Genomic DNA, 18,661 nt, shown 5'->3' on the forward strand with positions numbered 1-18,661 from the left:
AAAGAAGACAATGGTGAGGTTAATTACCACTTTATCATGGTAAAGGTGTTTTAAGTGTTTCAATTTCCCTAAAATGATCCTATGCTGTTAAGAGCAGTTTGCCTCTTGTAGAGGTTTCCATAACAAATGGTTTTTTTGGTCAGGGTCCAGATAACAAGCAATTCAAAAACTGTCATATGACTATATAACTGAGTAACTGAAATACCTGACAAAGACTAGGAATATTAGAGATTGACGCTTAAGGTAGGTCTGGCGGAGAAGCTTGTTGGTGAGTGCCTGGTGGTTTACACATGGAGTCCAACACCGCACAGCCTGTACGTGCTGCATAAGACCACTTTCCAGTGAAGTTAGCACCTGCAGAATGTAGGATCCATGCAGCCTGGCATTTTGATCCATAGCTGCTAAAACTGGCATTAGTGACACGTAATAATATTCAGTTTATTGTGAAACAAACAAAAAATAAAATTATAATATATCAAATAAAAAATACTTTACACATTTGCTCAAAATAAATTTCTTGAACACAACTAACATATTCAAAAACATTGTAACCATTATGTTCACCCAATATTATTAGGTGTGCAATGGTGTGGCAGACTGTCCGGACTCTTCACGAACAGCATTTGGAAGGTCAACCGATGAGCAGGGTTGTAGAACGTGGAGCTCTTGGGGTCCCTGGAGCTCTTGCAGTACATCCTGTGGGACAGGTTCTATGAGCCGGTATAGAACCTGTCCTCCAGGGAACTCTCTGCACCGCTGTTGGGGTCAAGACAATCAGAGGCAGCAGTGCTTCAACACCACATGTCCTGGTAAACAAATCACTTTTAGATTTACTATTTTCTTCTTGTACACTATAATATTTTTAAATATCCTTATTATTAAAATATGTTTGCTGTCCTTTCCAGTGGATAGTCAGTGGCTGCCATGGGGAAGATGGTCAAACTGTTCTCGTAGTTGTGGTGGAGTGCAGGTGAGACATAGAGAATGCATTCCTCCTCAATATGGAGGCCGACACTGTTCCCAGTTTGAGGGACCAACTAACCTCTCCCTGGAATTCAGTAAGAGCTCTTCTCAAACTGTTGAATGTGCTAATATGATACTTATTTATGTTACAAGATTGTACAAAATTGTGGTGTCCCACAGACTTCAAAACAAAGACTCATTATTTCATGCATTGAAAGGCTTACCTTGTGTTATACATTTAGAAAATGCAACTTGTCATCAGTATAAACATGCTTAGGTCTTACACCACTCAAATTGTGATAGGATGCAGAACGATGTTAACTTTATTATTTCATCAAGTAATGCAAATATACAAGCTACATGTACAGTGGCACAACTCACATATTTGTATGATTTTAACCTGATGACCTAACTTTAGGATTTATCAAAAAGGAAAGACTTAAGCCTAATTTTAAATGTAGACAATGTGTCAGCCTCACTGACAGAAACTGGAAGTTGGTTCCACAAGAGAGGAGCCTGTTAACTGAAAGATCTTCCTCCCATTCTGCTTTTGGAAACTCTAAGAACCAAAAGTAAACCTGCAGTCTGAGAATGAAGTGCTCTGTTGGAAAAATATGGAACAATAAAATCTCTAATATAAGATGAAGTTAGGTTGTTGAGAACTTTATATGCGTTAAGTAAGATTTTGAATTATATTCTGAATTTGACAGGGAGCCAATGGAGAGAAGCTGAAACTGGAGAGATATGATCTCTCCTATCAACTTTCATTGTGGCCTAGAATTGCGCCGCTCAAGGTGGCTGCATGTTGGAGCAGCTCTGTTACTTTCATTCTGAGATTTTGCTTTTGGAAACTTTGATTCCTCTTTTTCTGGATGTGGATCACATTTTTTGGATGGTTGTTTCCTCTGGTATTGGATGCTGTGCAGTTGTAAGGGTTTTTGCTGGAGCTTGTTTAGTTTTGGACATTTGCTGTGATGCGTGGCCATGGCAACGGGGCAGTTTTCTGCAACCAGCAGCAGCTGATCGGCATCTCAGGGGCTCGAATGGTATCTCAACTACAGCCCCAAATCTCAAATGAGTTGAAAAGGATGTTCTGTGGATGCATTCTCATGTACCTGCCGGCTGTGCTCGGGTGCCTGACCACTGAGATCCTGGAACTGGAGGGAGGCATGGCTAGTGGCAGCGGAGGGACAGGGTTGTCCCTCGGCACCTACAGTTTGCTGCTGGCAGCAATGAGGTGCTCGGCAGACTGCTGGGAGGAGTGGCCATCGCTCTGGGAGAAGATCTGCATGGCATTCGGGCGGTCCTACAGCCTGGGGGAACCGAGAGGCCAACCAAGTCTGGGTGGACGGATCGGACGATAACTGCAGTCAGATTCTTAGGATCCACTGTGGGATGGACCTTTACAAGAGATCCTTCCTGTCTACAGCCATCATCATCTACAACATCTCTTAATGAAATGAGGATAATGAGTTACAACAACAAATAATTTCCCTTTGGGATTAATAAAGCATTTTTTAATTTAATTGAATTGAATTGAATTAAAACTCTGGCAGCAGCATTTTGGACAAGATGAAGACTTTTTAAAGACGTTTTTGGACACCACATAATAAAGAATTGAAATAGTCCAACATAGATGTGATAAATGCATGAACCAGTTTTTCTGCATCATTTTTGGACAAGATGTTTCTAATCTTAGTGATATTGTGCAGGTGGAGGGAAGTAGTTTTGGTAACATCTTTAATATGTGGGTTAAAAGGCATACCCTGATCAAAAGTAACACCAAGGTTTTTAACTTTAGAACAGGAGGCCAAATTAATGCCATCCTGAGAAAGTGAAAGACTGCAAAATTTATTCCTAAGATGCTCAGGTCCAAAAACCAAAGTGTCTGTCTTGTCTGAATTTTAAAGCAGAAAATTAAGGGTCATCCAAGTCTTTAAGACATGCTTGTAGTCTAAGTAGCTGATTGGATTCAACGGGTTTCATGGACAAGCATAACTGAGTATTATCAGCATAGCATTGAAAATGTATCCCATGCTGTTTAATAACTTCACCTAATGAAAGGAAGAAGTATTGGTCCAAGTACTGAACCCTGAGGAACTCCATGACTAATTTTGATGTATGAAAAATATGTATTATTTACATTTACAAACTGGAATATATCAGATAGATATGATTTAAACCATTTTAGAGCTGTTCCTGCAATCCCAATATCATATTCAAGCCTCTGTAGTAAAATATTGTGATCAACTGTTTCAAATGCAGCACTGAGGTCTAACAGGACCAGTATAGACACAAGTCCATTGTCTGAGGCCATGAGAATATCATTAGTGACTTTTACTAGTGCTGTTTCTGTGCTATGATGAGCTCTAAACCCTGACTGAAATTCTTCAAAACAGATTATTTCTTTGTAGATGATCATGCAGCTGCAACTATTTTCTCTAGAATTTTTGAGATGAAAGTTATGTTAGATATAGGTCTATAACTGGCCAGTATTCCTGAATCAAAATCAAACTTCTTAGGTAAAGGTTTAATTACAGCAACCTTAAATTACTGTGGTACATAACCATTCATTCAGACAAATTAAGCAGATCTAGAACGTGGACATCAATTAGGGGAAATACCTCTTTAAACAGTTTGGTCTAACCCATCAATAATTGGACAGCGGCACTTCAAAACCTAGTTAGGTTTCAGATGTGGCCAGTGCTCCTCTGGCCCCATCCCATAATCCACATATGAGGGACATGTGTTTATTTAGTAATATATACAAGATGAAACAATACTTTCCTCTCTGCCTACTTTAATTTTACAGAACCATGTTCTAATGATGGATGTACAAATACCAGCTGTCCACCTGGCCTTGTGAGACATACTTGTACTCCTTGCCCTGTCTCTTGTGCTCACATCAGCAGTGGGATAACCTGTGATCCCACAACGCCTTGCTTCTCTGGTCAGTCATAGCATCACAAAGCCATGGAATGATAGTTAACATGTCCTTGTAACCAATATGTCATTAAGACATTTAAAAACTGTTGCAGTAATTTAAAGAGTTTTGTATCTTTTTTTGTAATGTTGCCTTTGCCTTCAGGTTGCTGGTGTCCAGAAGGCCAGGTGATGAGCTACACACAACAATGTGTGTTGCCAGAAGAGTGTGCATGTGAAGTTGCAGGTGTGCGATACTGGCCAGGCCAGCAAATAAAACTTGACTGTGAGATTTGTGTTTGTGAGAGAGGAAAGCCTCAGAGATGTCAGCCCAACCTGGACTGCTCAGGTGAGATAAAGTGACTCTGCTGTACTGCGCTTTTGTATGGGCTATTAAACACACCCAGTTTCACTTATTTCAGTGCACTGTGGCTGGTCTTCATGGTCTGAATGGGGAGAGTGTTTGGGACCTTGTGGTGTCCAGAGTGTACAGTGGTCATTCCGCAGCCCAAATAATCCCACCAATCATGGAGATGGCAGAGCCTGTAGAGGAATTTACAGAAAAGCCCGCCGGTAATTATTACGTTCTTTGTTGAAAGTTAGAATTTTTTGTTTTACCGTTCAATCCATATGCTAAAACAACCATCCATTATCTTTACCTTCTTCTTCCTTTTTGTGTCTCGGGGGCCACTGGTGCCCATGTCCACCTATCACTGTGCAAGAGGCGGGGTACACCCTGGACAGGTCTGCAGTCCATCACAGGGACACATAGAGACAAACAACCATTCACTCTCTCACTCACACCTAGAGACAATTTAGAGTCACCAATCAGACTAACATGCATGTTTTTAGTCTGGGGAGGAAACCAGAGTACCCAGAGAAAATCCACACATGCACGGAGAGAACATGCAAACTCCACCCAGGAAAGCCCCCGGCCTTGGAACCGGGGCAACCTGCTCGATGAGAGGCAGCAACTCTAGCAACTGCACCACCGTGCTGCCCTATATGCAAACACAGTGTCTATATAAAGTATTCACTCCATTTGATGCTTTATACATTTACTGCTGTGGTAAATAATTCATAGTCAATATAAATTGACCTTTTTGACAAAGAAAAAATACAACAAAAAAAACCCACCTTCATTAATGTCAAATTGAAACCAGATTTCTAACAGAGCAATACCTATTTATTATTATATAATGTAATTATTCAACCTCTTTAAAGTGACAATCCTAATGCTATTTTTTGAAAGGCACAAGTTAGGGGGTGTATATAAAATGGTTTTCAAAGCCCTAAACATCCCCAAGAGTTCTGGTAAATCCATCACCAAGAAAGGGAATACATATGTTGAATATGTAATAAGAGCAGACTGTCCTCACAAACTGAGTGACCATGCACTGAGGAGAATAGTTAGAAACCACCGGCACACCTGAGAACACTAAACAAAAAGGGACTATTGAATAAAACTAATTAATTCTCTAGTTGAGTTTTTGGTTAACGATGAGAGCAAAACAGGCCACATTCAAAGTCACAAATCACCTTTCTTCCCCAGTTCTGAATTCATACAACTTTGTCACCCTTCTTTTCTGAAGCGAACCCAACTAGCCTTTACAACCATTAAAGTGAAGTCAAGTAAAGTCAGATTGAGCTCTTGGAAATCTCTCTCATTCAGTGACTAGACTTAAAGGGATAATTTATTATACTGTATTTCATCAGCCAAAAATATATATTTTTATGTTCTTGTGTGTTTGTGTCTGTGTGTGTGTGCAGGTGTCAGACAGCCCCATGTGATGAGTGTGAGTATCAAGGTCGGTTCCATGCAGTTGGAGAAAGATGGAGGGCAGAGCCATGCCTGTTATGTCACTGTTCCCTCAACCTTTCGGTGCAATGTGACATGTACTGTCCATACACCATCACTGGATGCCCTCAGGTAAAAGGAAATGCTCTTATAAGTGTTTGTTCAGGAATTATACATTTTCAGAGAGAGAAATGGGGAGTATTTGCATGTAATGAGGGGTGCTGGTGGCTGTATAAATAAACTTTCATCTATTGAAATGACAGAAACATCCAATGAAGAGATCAAAGTTCATGCTCAATCATCCAGGTCCAAAATCAAATAATGGTCAATCAGTTCATCTGGACAGTTTCTTTTTTCTGGAAAGACGTTTCACCCTCTATCCAGGGAACTTCTTCAGTCTGAGGCGTCCCAAGTAAACTGTTTTCCTCAGTTTGTACTGCTTAGTGGGGAAAACAGTCGACAGTGCTGCTGGTTCGGTATTACAGCAGTTTGAAGTAGAATAGAAAGTCTTACACGAAGTGCTCGGGGTTTCTGACTGTATGAAAACTATCATTCTTTTATTTGTCTGCCTTGAAGTTTATTACAAGTTTGCAAAAGCATCATCTCATTTCTTGTAGACAAAATGAAATACAGCTCCTCACAGGCACCTTAATGTCCACAAGCTTTTAGGAACAAAAAGCGCCTATGTTTGTTCTTAACTATGCACCTTTTGTTCATTTTTATCTACATGGCTGTGCACCTTGGCAGTTTAACACGTATGTAACTGAGCTACATGCTTGTTTTGTTCATGCAGGACCAAAGTCTGGTCCAAGGAGACACGTGTTGTTACTGCAAAGGTAAATAGATCAAAGTTGTTTTGCTATTTATTTTGATTCTATTACTTTAAATGAGAAATAAAATCATTTGTAGTTTATAATTCTTTATGAATTCCTTATGAATAAGGTATAATATACCTGGTACCACATGCGTACCATTTGTGGTTAGTATGATATGATCTGCACAAAAGATAAGCAACATTTTGGGCTGTGGTTTAAGACTTAAGGTAAATCCACAAATTTCCCTTTTTTTTTAAATAGAATAACACATTTTAGAGAAATCCATTAACCTTATTTTTATCCAAAGAATTCCCCACAGAACAGCAAAATATTTTACATTTTGCAAATTACTTTAAAAGTTGTTTTTATCATGTTTAAGTGAGAGCAGATCCCGAAGTGCAGACAAACTCAAAAAGGTTTGAAGTAAAATAAGAATTTAATTTTATTAACAAAAACAACAAGCTGATGAGGCAAAAAAATAAATAAAATACAACGGTAAGCTCATAAAAAAACTGCAGGAAACTAACATGACTGGCTCAAGAGCATAATGCACGGACAAGGAACAAGCAACAGGACACAAAATATAAAGAAAAGAAATATAATATATAAATAATAATATAATATATATAAATATAAAGGGACACTGAAGGAGCAATGTCATGCACCTGGGACGATACGAAGCAGGAACTGACTGAGGAGAACAAAACTGATGGCAGAAGCCAAACACAAATATCCTACAATACAACAATGAAGGGAATAAAACTAAAGGATAAACTGAAGGAACTGAACAAATAACAGAACAACAGAGATTATGATGGTTTTAAAAACCTTGGATGCCAGTTGGCAAAGCTTCAGCAGCAGCTTTTAGTAAAACAATGATACATGTGTATTAAATCAAAAAGGTTTAAAACTTACTGTGAAAATTATCTCTACATCATCTAATGCATCCAATTATAAAGTTGCATTCTGGTAAGTTTATTAAAACATAACCACTTTTACTGTTTTACTTTTTCTTTTCTCCCATTGGCATCAATTTTCTGGAAACATTCCAGCAGAGTCTGTTCACGTTGTTGTTCAAAATAGTGTAAGCATCAAGAAATTAGGACAATGAGAAAAAAAAATTGACCAACTGGGTCATAAACATTTTGCCATAATAAAGTTTCTGCACCATTATAATGATTTATTGATTATTTTTAGTGAAAAATGACACTGCGCCTGTGACAGTAAGCCCTGACAACGTGACAGTGAAGATGACTATAAGCGCCACACCCCTAGTCCCTACTTACCCCCTTGCTCCCGGAGGTTAGTGTGTTTTTATCTGTACTGAAATATAAATAAATGTGGAGCTTATTGAGTTTAGATTACTACCTCCATTGAAATTTAAATTCAATTGTTTTCTATTTAGCTGAATGTTGGGCTCCTCTGGGTGTCCAAACTCTCCCAGCTTCTAGTTTCAAGGCCTCGTCTCACCAAAATGCTCATCCACCTGAGGCAGCTCGTCTTCATTGGTGGGATCCTCATAGTGACCTGCAGGTACTCCGTTCTGATTAATACTGAATGTTGACACCAAACGTGATCAAAAATAACATTCCAGTCTCTGTTAGTTAATGATGATCAACCGACCGACGAACCAATCAATCGATCCATAAATCAAACAAAAACGTAGAAACGTGTGAGGTTTAGACATTTTAAGAAAAAGACGCTAATTGCATTTATTAAGAAAAGTTTGATTGTCATTCAAACTTTTAAAGAAAACATCAGTGGCAGCTGGTGTTCATTTTGGGTGCTTTAAAAACAACTTTATGTCCCTTTTCTCACAATGAAATAACAAGTGGCTAGACAGTTCTCACTCATAACGTTAGCATATGTTGAACTCTTTACTGTAACATAAGGTTTATATGTTAACTGTAATTGTTAGTTTGCAAGACATCGTACCAACTTCTTGACACAACCAAATAAAAACAGGTTAACTAGAGTAATAGCAAACAGAAAATAATGAAAAGCTTAAAAAAGCAGGATGTGTTTGGAGAAGTGCACACATTTTTTAAAAGAAGAAGCTCACATTGACGACTTCTCTGAGACAGCAAAAGGTTTTTCTATTTCAGATGATTTGGATGAATTCTGGATAAAATCTTGCTCGGTAAACATCTCCATCCAGCCATTCATTATCTTTTACCCGCTTCTTCCATTATGGGTCACGGGGGTCACTGGTGCCCATGTCCAGCAATTCAGTAAACATCTTAATCAGCGTTTTTTGTTTTTTTTTTACTTTTTAAATTAAAGTTATATATATATATGTGTGTGTGTGTGTGTGTGTGTGTAAATCAAAATCACATTTACAAATTGTATAAGTTAAAATCCTTTAAAGCTGCCTTGCCGATGGTAATTTCACAAACCCCATCAGTTCACCTTTCAGTTTTTTCTCAGCGGTCACTGGATGGAAAAAACACTACGGCTGTTGGCTTCAAACTAAAAACTAAAGCTAGAACTCTCCATTTGTTTGTTTAAAAATTGTCCCCAGTGTCTTTCCTTTCAGGTTTCTTTAAAAAAACATTAGAAAAATAAGAATGTGAAAGAAAAACATCTACCGTATTTATACTAATACTGACTTATACCATCTGCACTCCATGTATTAGTCTTTGGTCTACAAGCACAAGTGCAGAGGACATGATGTTGTATACCCTCTCATTAGCTGGAGTCTTTTGGCTGTTGAGCTGAACAAAATGTTTCCAAATAAGCAGAAAAAAATATTTCCCTGTCCCTAAAATAAGCACTCATTTACAACCATCATCTGACACTTTTTTTGCACAATAATTTTCCAACTTGAACAACAGTCACATCCAGGTACAGAGGTACAACCAGTACAACTTATCACACACAGCCTCACCAATACACATAAACCCACTGAGATGAGATACAAACATAACAAGAGAAACAGATCTGGATTGAAGGTACTGTCTTTGTCAATAAGCTGTGTTCATCTTGCAAAACTATGTGTACATCAAACCAATGAAATAACTTTTGTTGTAAATTAACTGTAAAACACTTGAAGGGCTGGAGTCCAGAACCAGAAGAGTATAAAGACCTACCACAGCAGAGACCAGAGGGACACAGTGGCAACATGCAAAGCCCCTACATTCAGATAGACCTGCTCAAAGCCTACAACATCACAGGTAAATAGAGATCCAAATGTAAATGAAAAAGTTGATGTGCTGAAGACTGACTGACACTGTTCACACGGGAATAGTGTTTGTAAATACATAATTTCCTTTTTATTGTTTCAGTCTAGCATTCATACATGAATTGTATTTTGGGAGCCATATATGGTATGTATCATAACTGGGTTTTAGTGACAAATTGCAAAAATGCCACCCTAGCATTTTCATCTGGATAGCATGAAAACAACTTTTTGAAAACTATGAAGTCATAGACCCAACCTTGGGTCCTGGTCCTTGGATAGACCTTATCTATGACCCCAAGTGCATTGACAGTAACAATAATAATGACAACTTACAATACAGCTTTATTTATAAAGCAATTTAAAAACAACACCATTGGTCAATGCACTGCACACTGATAACACATAAAAGCAAACATAAAGACAATAAAATATAATAAAACAAGTCTTTTAAGATAAAATTTAATAACAGGAAGTGAGTCAGCTGATGTGATGTGAAAAGGAAGCTCATTCCATAGTTTAGGGGCAGAGATTGAACATGCTTAGTCACCTCTCAGCCTTTTCTTTGATTTTGGAATGACCAACATCAACTGATCTGCAGACACGAGAAAGCGTTAGGGAACATACAGATGGAGCAAGTTGGACAGATAATGTGGGGCGAGACCATGAGCACGTTTAAAAACAAATAAAAGAACCTTAAAATTATTCAGAAACCAACCTTGAAGCTGATGAAGACGCTAAAACAGGCTTAATGTGCTCTTGTTTTCTGGTACCAGTTAAAAGGTGAGCAGCATTCTGAACCAGCTGAAGTCGAGTCAGAAATGACTGGCTCAGCCCAACATAAAGTGCATTACAATAATCTAAACAAATTGTGATTAAAGCATGGATGAAAATCTCATTGTTGCTATGAAATAAATGGTTTAACCTTGGCCAGTTGTCACTAGTGATAAAAGCTGGACTTGATCACTGATTTAATCTATGCATTGAGTTTAAAGTCATTGTCCTTACTAACACTCCAGTTAGTTGTTGTCAGATATTGACCCAGATAAGCATGGACTTTGGAACCATCAATGAGCTTAAACAACAAGACATTGGTCTTTTTCTCATTAAAATGTAAAAAAGTCAGTGACATCCATGCTTTGAAATCTGCAACATCTTGCAGGAGTTGGTTTACAGATGATTGCTTTTCTTGTTTTAATGGAACATAAATTTTCACAAGGACCCCACTCACCCAGCACACACACTTTTTGCCCCACTCCCCTCAGGAAGGAGGTTAAGGAGCATTAAGTGTAGAACCACTAGACTGAGGAACAGCTTCTACCCTGAAGCTGTTAGACTCATGAATCTCTAACTAGAATAATCACTGTGAAAAACCATATCATGTTGCTGCTGATCTGTTTCAATGTTGATGTGTTCATGCGTGCACATCTGCTCACAGACTCATGTTCATGTTTGTGCTGATGTTCAATGTTTTATGTTATGAGTGCTTAGTGTATATTTAGTTGATGTTTTTCTTAGTTCATATCTTAGATGTTATTACTGTTTTCCTTATACATTTTATTGTTGGATGTAACTGGGACCTTGTGTACATAATTTCGCTCCACCACATGTACCACATGAGGTGCGAATGACAATAAAGAAACTCTGACTCTGACTCTCTGATTTGGCTGTCATCAGCATAAAAATGCAAAGCGACACCATGTTTCTGGAGAATAGATTCTAGAGGGAGTAAAAAAAGGGAAAAAAGAAGAGAGCCAAGTTTAGAGCCCTGAGGTACGCCACATGTGAAAGGTATTACAGAGGATTCTACAATTCTGACACACATACAAAAGCTCCTATCTGTTAAATAGGATCTAAACCACTGCAGAGCAGAATCTGAATGCCCACCCAGTTTTCCAAGAGACAGGAGGATCTGATGGTCCACTATGTCAAAGGCAGCCGTTAGATCCAAGAACATTAAGTGTCCAGAGATTGCTACGCACTTGGGTTTGTGCTGAAGATTCTCGTATACTGAAAAAAACTGTATGTGCTTTTTTACTATATTGAACAGACAAGGCTGATGAGCAATAATGCTGACTTAAATAGAACTGAAAAATAAAATAAAATACAAATTTTGCATCAAGCATTCAGAGGCCAGAAAGGTTATTCTCATTTGACTGAATTATGAACAATAGAAAATACAAACAACGCAGACAATAATACAATTTACATAAAAAATAGATATTTAAAGAACATGGGAAAACATGGGAAATGGGAGTAGTTTTAAAAATGTATTAAAAATAATAAAATACCAACACTTGTATATAAAGAATTTACCCTGTTTTTGTGCAATTATGAAGAAAATATTTTCTCTGGCCATAACTGGATACTTGGTCTGAAAAGTGTTTGTTATATCTGAGCATTTAGAATGACATGACTCCCAGTCAAAACTCACTGTTTTACACTTTTGAGTTCTTTGGTTTTATTGTGGCATGAAGGACAAGTTCCTTTTTGACAAATAGGACAGATAGGAGCTTTAGTATGTCAGTCCACAAAAAAACAACAAAAAAGATCAAGTTCTTGTTCTTGTATTGTCTTTTTCTTCCTTTGTTTACAGTTCAAACCACACATTGTACAATATAATACAATGTACCCAATGGGTGACGTGCATTTCCCCCATTTTGTTTTCTTTTTCTGGTGAAGCTTCACAGTTACATCACAGCACCGCATACAAATCTGGCATAGTTACTACAATATTTTGTCTTGTTTTTTGCATTTCAGTGTGGATAAAAATCTTTTAAGAAACCGTGCTGCGTTTACAAAAAAAGTCTTAGAAACACCAGAAAAAATGTTTTTGAGAAAATAATTTTTCTGTGAATGCCTAAAATTGATTAAAAATAAATAAAAAATGGAGGTTATGCATTTTCCATAAAAAAAGAGTCATAAAGCTTTGCTTTTATTTTGTCCTGGTCTCTAGGTGTGTTGACCCAGGGCGGTGGTGTATTTCGCACCTTTGTGACCAGCTTCTACCTCCAGTTCAGTCAGGATGGGAGTCATTGGTACACCTACAAAGAACTTGTTTCTTCTGCTCAACCCAGAGTGAAGGTTCGGCAGCAAATATCTCAAAAACTACAAGCGACTTTCCTCTTCTTTCTGTCTAGATCTTCAAAGTGATCTGTCATTCTTTTTAATGCAGCTTTTCCTCGGTAACTACGATGATCAAGGTGTGACAGAAAGCAGACTGGACAGGATAGTTTTAGCTCAGTTTGTTCGCTTGTTGCCCCACGACTTCCAGAATGGCATCTACCTTCGACTTGAGATCATGGGTTGCGTTGATGGTTGGTAGACTGTTTTACAGATCTTCTGTTGATCCACAAGTGTGTACAAATTAAGAAAACATCCAAAACATTGCTCTTATCTGCTCTTTAGGGTATCACTGGCTATCTTCCCCCACTCCTCCCTCACCAGTCTCTCCAGTATGGGAATGCAAAGAGAAAGAGTTTCAATGTGAAAATGGTCACTGTGTACCAGCAGGCCCACTGGGAGTTGTCTGTGATGGTAAAAATGACTGCGGAGATGGATCAGATGAAACATCCTGTGGTGAGATATCCAGTCTGATATGCTAAAGCAGTTTTTTTAACGTGAACTATGACATCATGTCTGTTATTTTTATTGCCCCACACCAAATATCAAAGGTGAACATAATGGTTTTTGTTTTTACGGGCCTGGCTGTTACCAAGTTATCTAATGAAATTCTGGGAATAAAAACTAACAAAACTTGCAGTAATATTTGGATATAACTCAGATATAAATAACTTTTGACATTAGGGAGATTTAGGATGGCTGCCACAACCAAGTGACATGAAAAAAGTGATTGTCCCAGTCTGAACACCCCTATGAAAATTGTCTGACTCCACCACTACCTACATCTACAACTGGTTAACTTTTTGAGTTACCCCAAATCAAGTTTCTTGCCAAAACTAATTTAAAATTTTCAATAATAAACGTCTACAACTCACTCCGTTTTAAATATATGGAGTTAATTTTTTTATGTAATAATGAATAGTCACCCAACCAACTTTGGAGTGTTACATGTTACTATGACAGCACAATGGCTTAGTCGTTAGCATGTTGCCTCACAGCAAGAAGGTTCAATTCCTGTTTTTGACCTGGGGTCTTTCTGTGTCGAGTTTACATGTTCTTCTCATGTTTGCATGGTTTTCTTTGGGTACTCTGGTTTCCTCTCACAGTACAAGACAAACAAGCAAACAGAAAAAAAACATGCTGCCTTCAGGCCTAGGCCTCCTTCAGAGATCTGTTAATAATAATAATAATAATGGTTACACTTTACAATAAGGTACACAAAATTTGATTAACTACTAGAGAACGCCTCAGGAATGAATCAGGAGCAAATGGGGAGTTAACCAGTACTTACTGGTAAACACACAGCTAAACCTTGGTAGGGGACTACTGCTTAGTTACTTGGGAAACGAAAAATAACTAATCAGGAACTAATGGGTAATTAACATGGAAACCAAAGAGGCAAGAATCAGGAGCTAATGGGTAGTTAAGCAGTACTTACTGGGGAACTCACAGTCAAGCCTTATTAGGGGACTACTGGTTAGTTACCTTGTAAACAAAGATGAACTAATCAAGAACTAATGGGTAGTTACTAAAGAAAATAAAGCGGAATGAATCAGGATCTAATGGGTAATAAAATCAGTAATCACTAAGAAACAGCTTTTTGACAAGGATAAGCTGTGACCTCACTGGTGCAGGGTTTATTCAGAACCCACATGGGTAATTTCTCCTCTGTTTCTGTGGTAACAAACCAGTAGTCCCCGAATAAGGCTTGGCTGTGTGTTCCCCAGTAAGTACTGCTTATCTACCCATTAGCTCCTGATTCGTTCCTCTTTGGTTTTCTTGGTAACTACCCCTTAGTTCTTGATTAGTTCATCTTCGTTTACAAGGTAACTAACCAGTAGTCCCCTAATAAGGCTTGGCTGTGTGTTCCCCAGTAAGTACTGCTTATCTACCCATTAGCTCCTGATTTGTTCCTCTTTGGTTTTCTTGGTAACTACCCATTAGTTCTTGATTAGTTCCTCTTCACTTACAAGGTAACTAACCAGTAGTCCCCTAATAAGGCTTGGCTGTGTTTTCCACATTAAGTACTGGTTAACTACCCATTAGCTCCTGATTTGTTCATTAGGCTTTCCCTAGTAGTTAAGCAAATTTCGTGTATGCTATTGTAAAGTGTTACCATAATAATAATAAATAGTGTATGATATTTCACATAAAGTTATTTCCAAGGTTTGACCAAAATGTCTATAACTTCATCATTTCTTCCCTTAAGATGATTTTAGTCTAAAACTGGTGTAAAAGGCTGCAGATGATATGCATTTCTTTAAGGAGTTTTTCAGTTAAACTTTTCTCGAGCTAAGTTTTTTTCTTTTGTTTCAGACAGAATTGTATATATTTATATACATTTTTATATCTTCTGCTATTTTTATAATATTTTTCTATAATGTTATATAACGTGTTCTTTTTCAAATGAACTCCTCATATGCAGGTACCCAGGCTTATGTTACGTCCTCTAGTTTACGCAGCTGTCCAACTGGTCAGTTTTCCTGCCTCCCACCGGGGGGCTGCATTGAGATACGCAAACGTTGTGATGGTATTCGTAACTGTCCCAGAGGAGAGGATGAAAATGGATGCCACCTCCATGACGTCACGACACATTCAGATAGGTGAAATTTTCGATGCTCTTTTTTTTTTTTTTACATCAAAAGCAGGAATAGTACCATTTACCTGTTGCTTTGTTTCTTGTATAGGGCATACACACATACCCCTTCTCCTCTGAAGACTCCTTCTATGGCAGCTGTTACTCACGCAGCAGTAACACCAACAGTAAGGATATTTTATAAAACATCTGTTTGGAACTCATAATACTTTTCTTCCGGATCTAACAAATTTGTCAAAAACTGTTCTAAAATCAAATTATGTTTAAGATTATATTATACATCATAAAAATATATTTATTGGTGAAGTAGATACTGAATTTCCTTTTTTTTTTAATGTATTTGTTCAGAGTTTTAGAAAATTGTATTACTTTATTGTTAAATTCAAGCAAATGACTGAAGAGAATGTAAAAAAAAAAAAATTGTAGAGATCATTGAAGCTGTGGACCAGGAAGTGGGAAAGATTAGTAAGGGTGAAGTCCGGAAAGCTCTAAAAATAATGAAGACAGTAGGACCTGATGACATACAGTGGAGGTTTGGAAATGTCTTGGAGACATGGCAGTGAGGTTTTTGTCTCAAATATTCAATGGCATATTTGAGGGTGAGAAAATGCCTGAGGGATGGAGGAGACGTGTGCTGGTGCCCATTTTTAAGAACAAGGGTGATGTTCAGAGTTTGAGTAACTACAAGGGAATTAAGCTGATGAGTCACATGATGAAGATCTGGGAGAGAGTTGTGGTAGACTTAGGCGGATAGTACATGGAGGTAGTTGGAGTGAGGACAGAGTGAAATGGAGAAGGATGACTCGTTGTGGCAAACCCTGAAGAGGGAAAAACCGAAAGAAGAAGAAGAATGTTGAAATTTTCTAAGAACATTTTAGTAAAACAACAAATTTGTGCATGTTAGGTTTTTTTTTCAACTGTTTTGAAAAATAAACAACAAGATATATCAAAAATCTGTCCAGATGACCAGACTTAACCTTGTTAGATGTTTCTACCTGGATTATTGAGCATGCATCAGGGCACAAGAGCTAAAAGTTTCAAGTAACAGTATAGTATATGATTATTGTTGTTACTATATGTTCTAACCTGATATATTGCATTCACAGCATGGTGGCCCTGGCTATTATGGTATGTTTAAATTACGTATTTATTTAAACTTTTTAATCAATTTTCTAAGTAGATTTGACAAGTAACATGCTGCCATTGAAAATAAAAGTGTTTTTCTTTTACTGACGTTCAACAGGTATAAATGTATGTGTTTAGAAGTTTAGACTAAATTATGTGGTAACCCTTCAAATTTGCAGGCATTTGCTCGTCTCCACTTGGACTGGAGGATGGGAGAATTCATTATAGTCAATTATCTTCCTCCTCACATAGAGAGAACAACCCTGCTGATGCTGGAAGACTAAATATTATTCCTAACATGTGAGTGATTAAATTGTTTTGCATCTGTGGTGGACAGTTTCCTCAAGCCCTTCTTCCTTGTTCCATTTCTCTTATTTTCTCTTTTATCCATTATAATTCTCACATTCTTAATCAATGTCAAAGTCAAATTAACGTAATCAATGTAAAAATGCTTGCTTGAATAGGGTTTTCTCATTTGGGCATATTATCTTGTTTAAAGTGACAAATATTGAGAGCACACATAATAAACACATACCCTGTTTCATTCATGCAGTAAGGTTATGGAACCTGGTTGGAGCCCTTTGCCTGCAGATCCCCAGCCGTATCTTCAGGTGGATTTCCGGGAGCCCAAATGGATATCAGGAGTGGTGACACAAGGAAATGAGCACATGTGGGGTTATCTCACTAAATATCACGTGGCATTTTCCCTTCAAAGTGACATCTTTACAGATTTTACAGAAAATGGAAAGCCTGAAGGCCCTGCGAAGGTTTTTGCAATCCTAGATTGTAAAGTTTGTGGCAAATGGAAGTTATTTTAATGTTAATAAAAAATTAAATAAAATGTTTGGTTGTCTTTTAGGTGTTTGAAGTTCAAATGGTGGGCAGCATCCCTGTGACTCGCTGGCTGGGTTGGCTTATCAGAGCTCGCTACGTACGCATCATCCCTGTGGAGTTCAAGCACACCTTTTACCTACGTGTGGAGATTCTTGGCTGTAGAGGAGGTGAGGCATTAAAGCAACCCATGATGACCAAAACCATAAGATTGTAAGGCAAGTTAGCTCATATTCAATATTGCCTCATTCATCCATCTTCTCCATGTTACCTGAGACTGGGTCATTGTAGTAGCATCATAAACTAAGAACACCAGACTTGCCTCTTCACATCTACCTCCCTCAGCTCTTCCTGAAGGACTCCAAGGTGTTTCTCCCAGTGGGATTTGTTTGAAATATCTCCCTCAGAAGGTGTCCTTTCAGTCTGTAGGTACAGCGATGCTATTCAATATTCCTTCCAAAAACTCAAATTCCTCACCCTGTCCCTAATACTTGGTCCAAGCTCTACAGAAGAAGCTCATTTCAGCTGTTTGTATCCACACATATTATTTAAGTCATTGCCCATAGCTTATTATGACCACAGATCGACTGCCTTTTGCCTCATCTCACTTGTTACCATCCAAGATTGGAAAGCTGTCCACATCATTGCAGGTGCTATGTAAATCTACCCATTAATTTCCTGCTCTGTTCTGCCTACATTCCTGAACCAGGTCCTGGGGTTATTGAACTCCTCCACTTGGGGAAGTGGCACATGGCAATGCCTTGACTGATTATGACTTCAGACTTGGAGGAGCTGATTTTCACCCCAGCTGCTTCACTTTCAGCTGCAGTTACAAAGGCTGCTGGTGCTTGATGAGACCAACATGACCATACAATCTGCAAACAGCAGAGATGCAATTCAAAACTCACCTAACAGGAGGAACCTAAGCTCCTTGACTGCACCTAGAAATTATATATAAAGTTATGAATTAAATCAGTGGCAAAATGCAATCTTAGTATAATTCAACACCTGAATGTTGTCCTGGAAACAAATCTGACATTGCATGTAAACAGTCAGTGTAGGCTCTGTTTTTGTAATAATTGGCTGTACAATCCATTTTAACATTTCTTTTTTCTTTTTATGTGGAGATGAGCTAGTGACACCCGGCAGTGTGACTTCTCCCTCAGGATTTGGAACAGTTAGTGAGCAGCGCTGCAATGCAGGCCAGTTTTTGTGTGAACACACTAAGGAGTGCATCCCCATGTCTGTTCTTTGTGATGGTCGACCAAACTGCAAAGACCATTCTGATGAGCTCAACTGTGGTAAGACCT

At 38.1% G+C, this 18,661-nt stretch overlaps 1 protein-coding gene across 1 annotated transcript in view; it reads left to right on the top strand.

The window, feature by feature from the left end:
* The window catches only part of LOC119426815 (SCO-spondin-like), a 224,330-nt gene that overhangs the window by 97,696 nt on the left and 107,973 nt on the right, over positions 1-18,661 (top strand). The window contains exons 20-39 of the mRNA XM_037694396.1: positions 578-809; positions 906-1,058; positions 3,776-3,913; positions 4,052-4,234; positions 4,308-4,458; positions 5,656-5,815; positions 6,477-6,519; positions 7,696-7,800; positions 7,904-8,031; positions 9,551-9,671; positions 12,633-12,760; positions 12,852-12,993; positions 13,085-13,255; positions 15,225-15,402; positions 15,487-15,562; positions 16,502-16,523; positions 16,700-16,820; positions 17,074-17,287; positions 17,380-17,521; positions 18,479-18,652. Of these exons, the coding sequence (XP_037550324.1) occupies positions 578-809; positions 906-1,058; positions 3,776-3,913; positions 4,052-4,234; positions 4,308-4,458; positions 5,656-5,815; positions 6,477-6,519; positions 7,696-7,800; positions 7,904-8,031; positions 9,551-9,671; positions 12,633-12,760; positions 12,852-12,993; positions 13,085-13,255; positions 15,225-15,402; positions 15,487-15,562; positions 16,502-16,523; positions 16,700-16,820; positions 17,074-17,287; positions 17,380-17,521; positions 18,479-18,652 (2,782 nt within the window). The remainder of the gene's footprint in view (positions 1-577; positions 810-905; positions 1,059-3,775; positions 3,914-4,051; positions 4,235-4,307; positions 4,459-5,655; positions 5,816-6,476; positions 6,520-7,695; positions 7,801-7,903; positions 8,032-9,550; positions 9,672-12,632; positions 12,761-12,851; positions 12,994-13,084; positions 13,256-15,224; positions 15,403-15,486; positions 15,563-16,501; positions 16,524-16,699; positions 16,821-17,073; positions 17,288-17,379; positions 17,522-18,478; positions 18,653-18,661) is intronic.

This window comes from Nematolebias whitei, chromosome 20 (genome assembly GCF_014905685.2).
Source record: "Nematolebias whitei isolate Nwh7 chromosome 20, NemWhi1, whole genome shotgun sequence".
Classification (NCBI taxonomy): domain Eukaryota; kingdom Metazoa; phylum Chordata; class Actinopteri; order Cyprinodontiformes; family Rivulidae; genus Nematolebias; species Nematolebias whitei.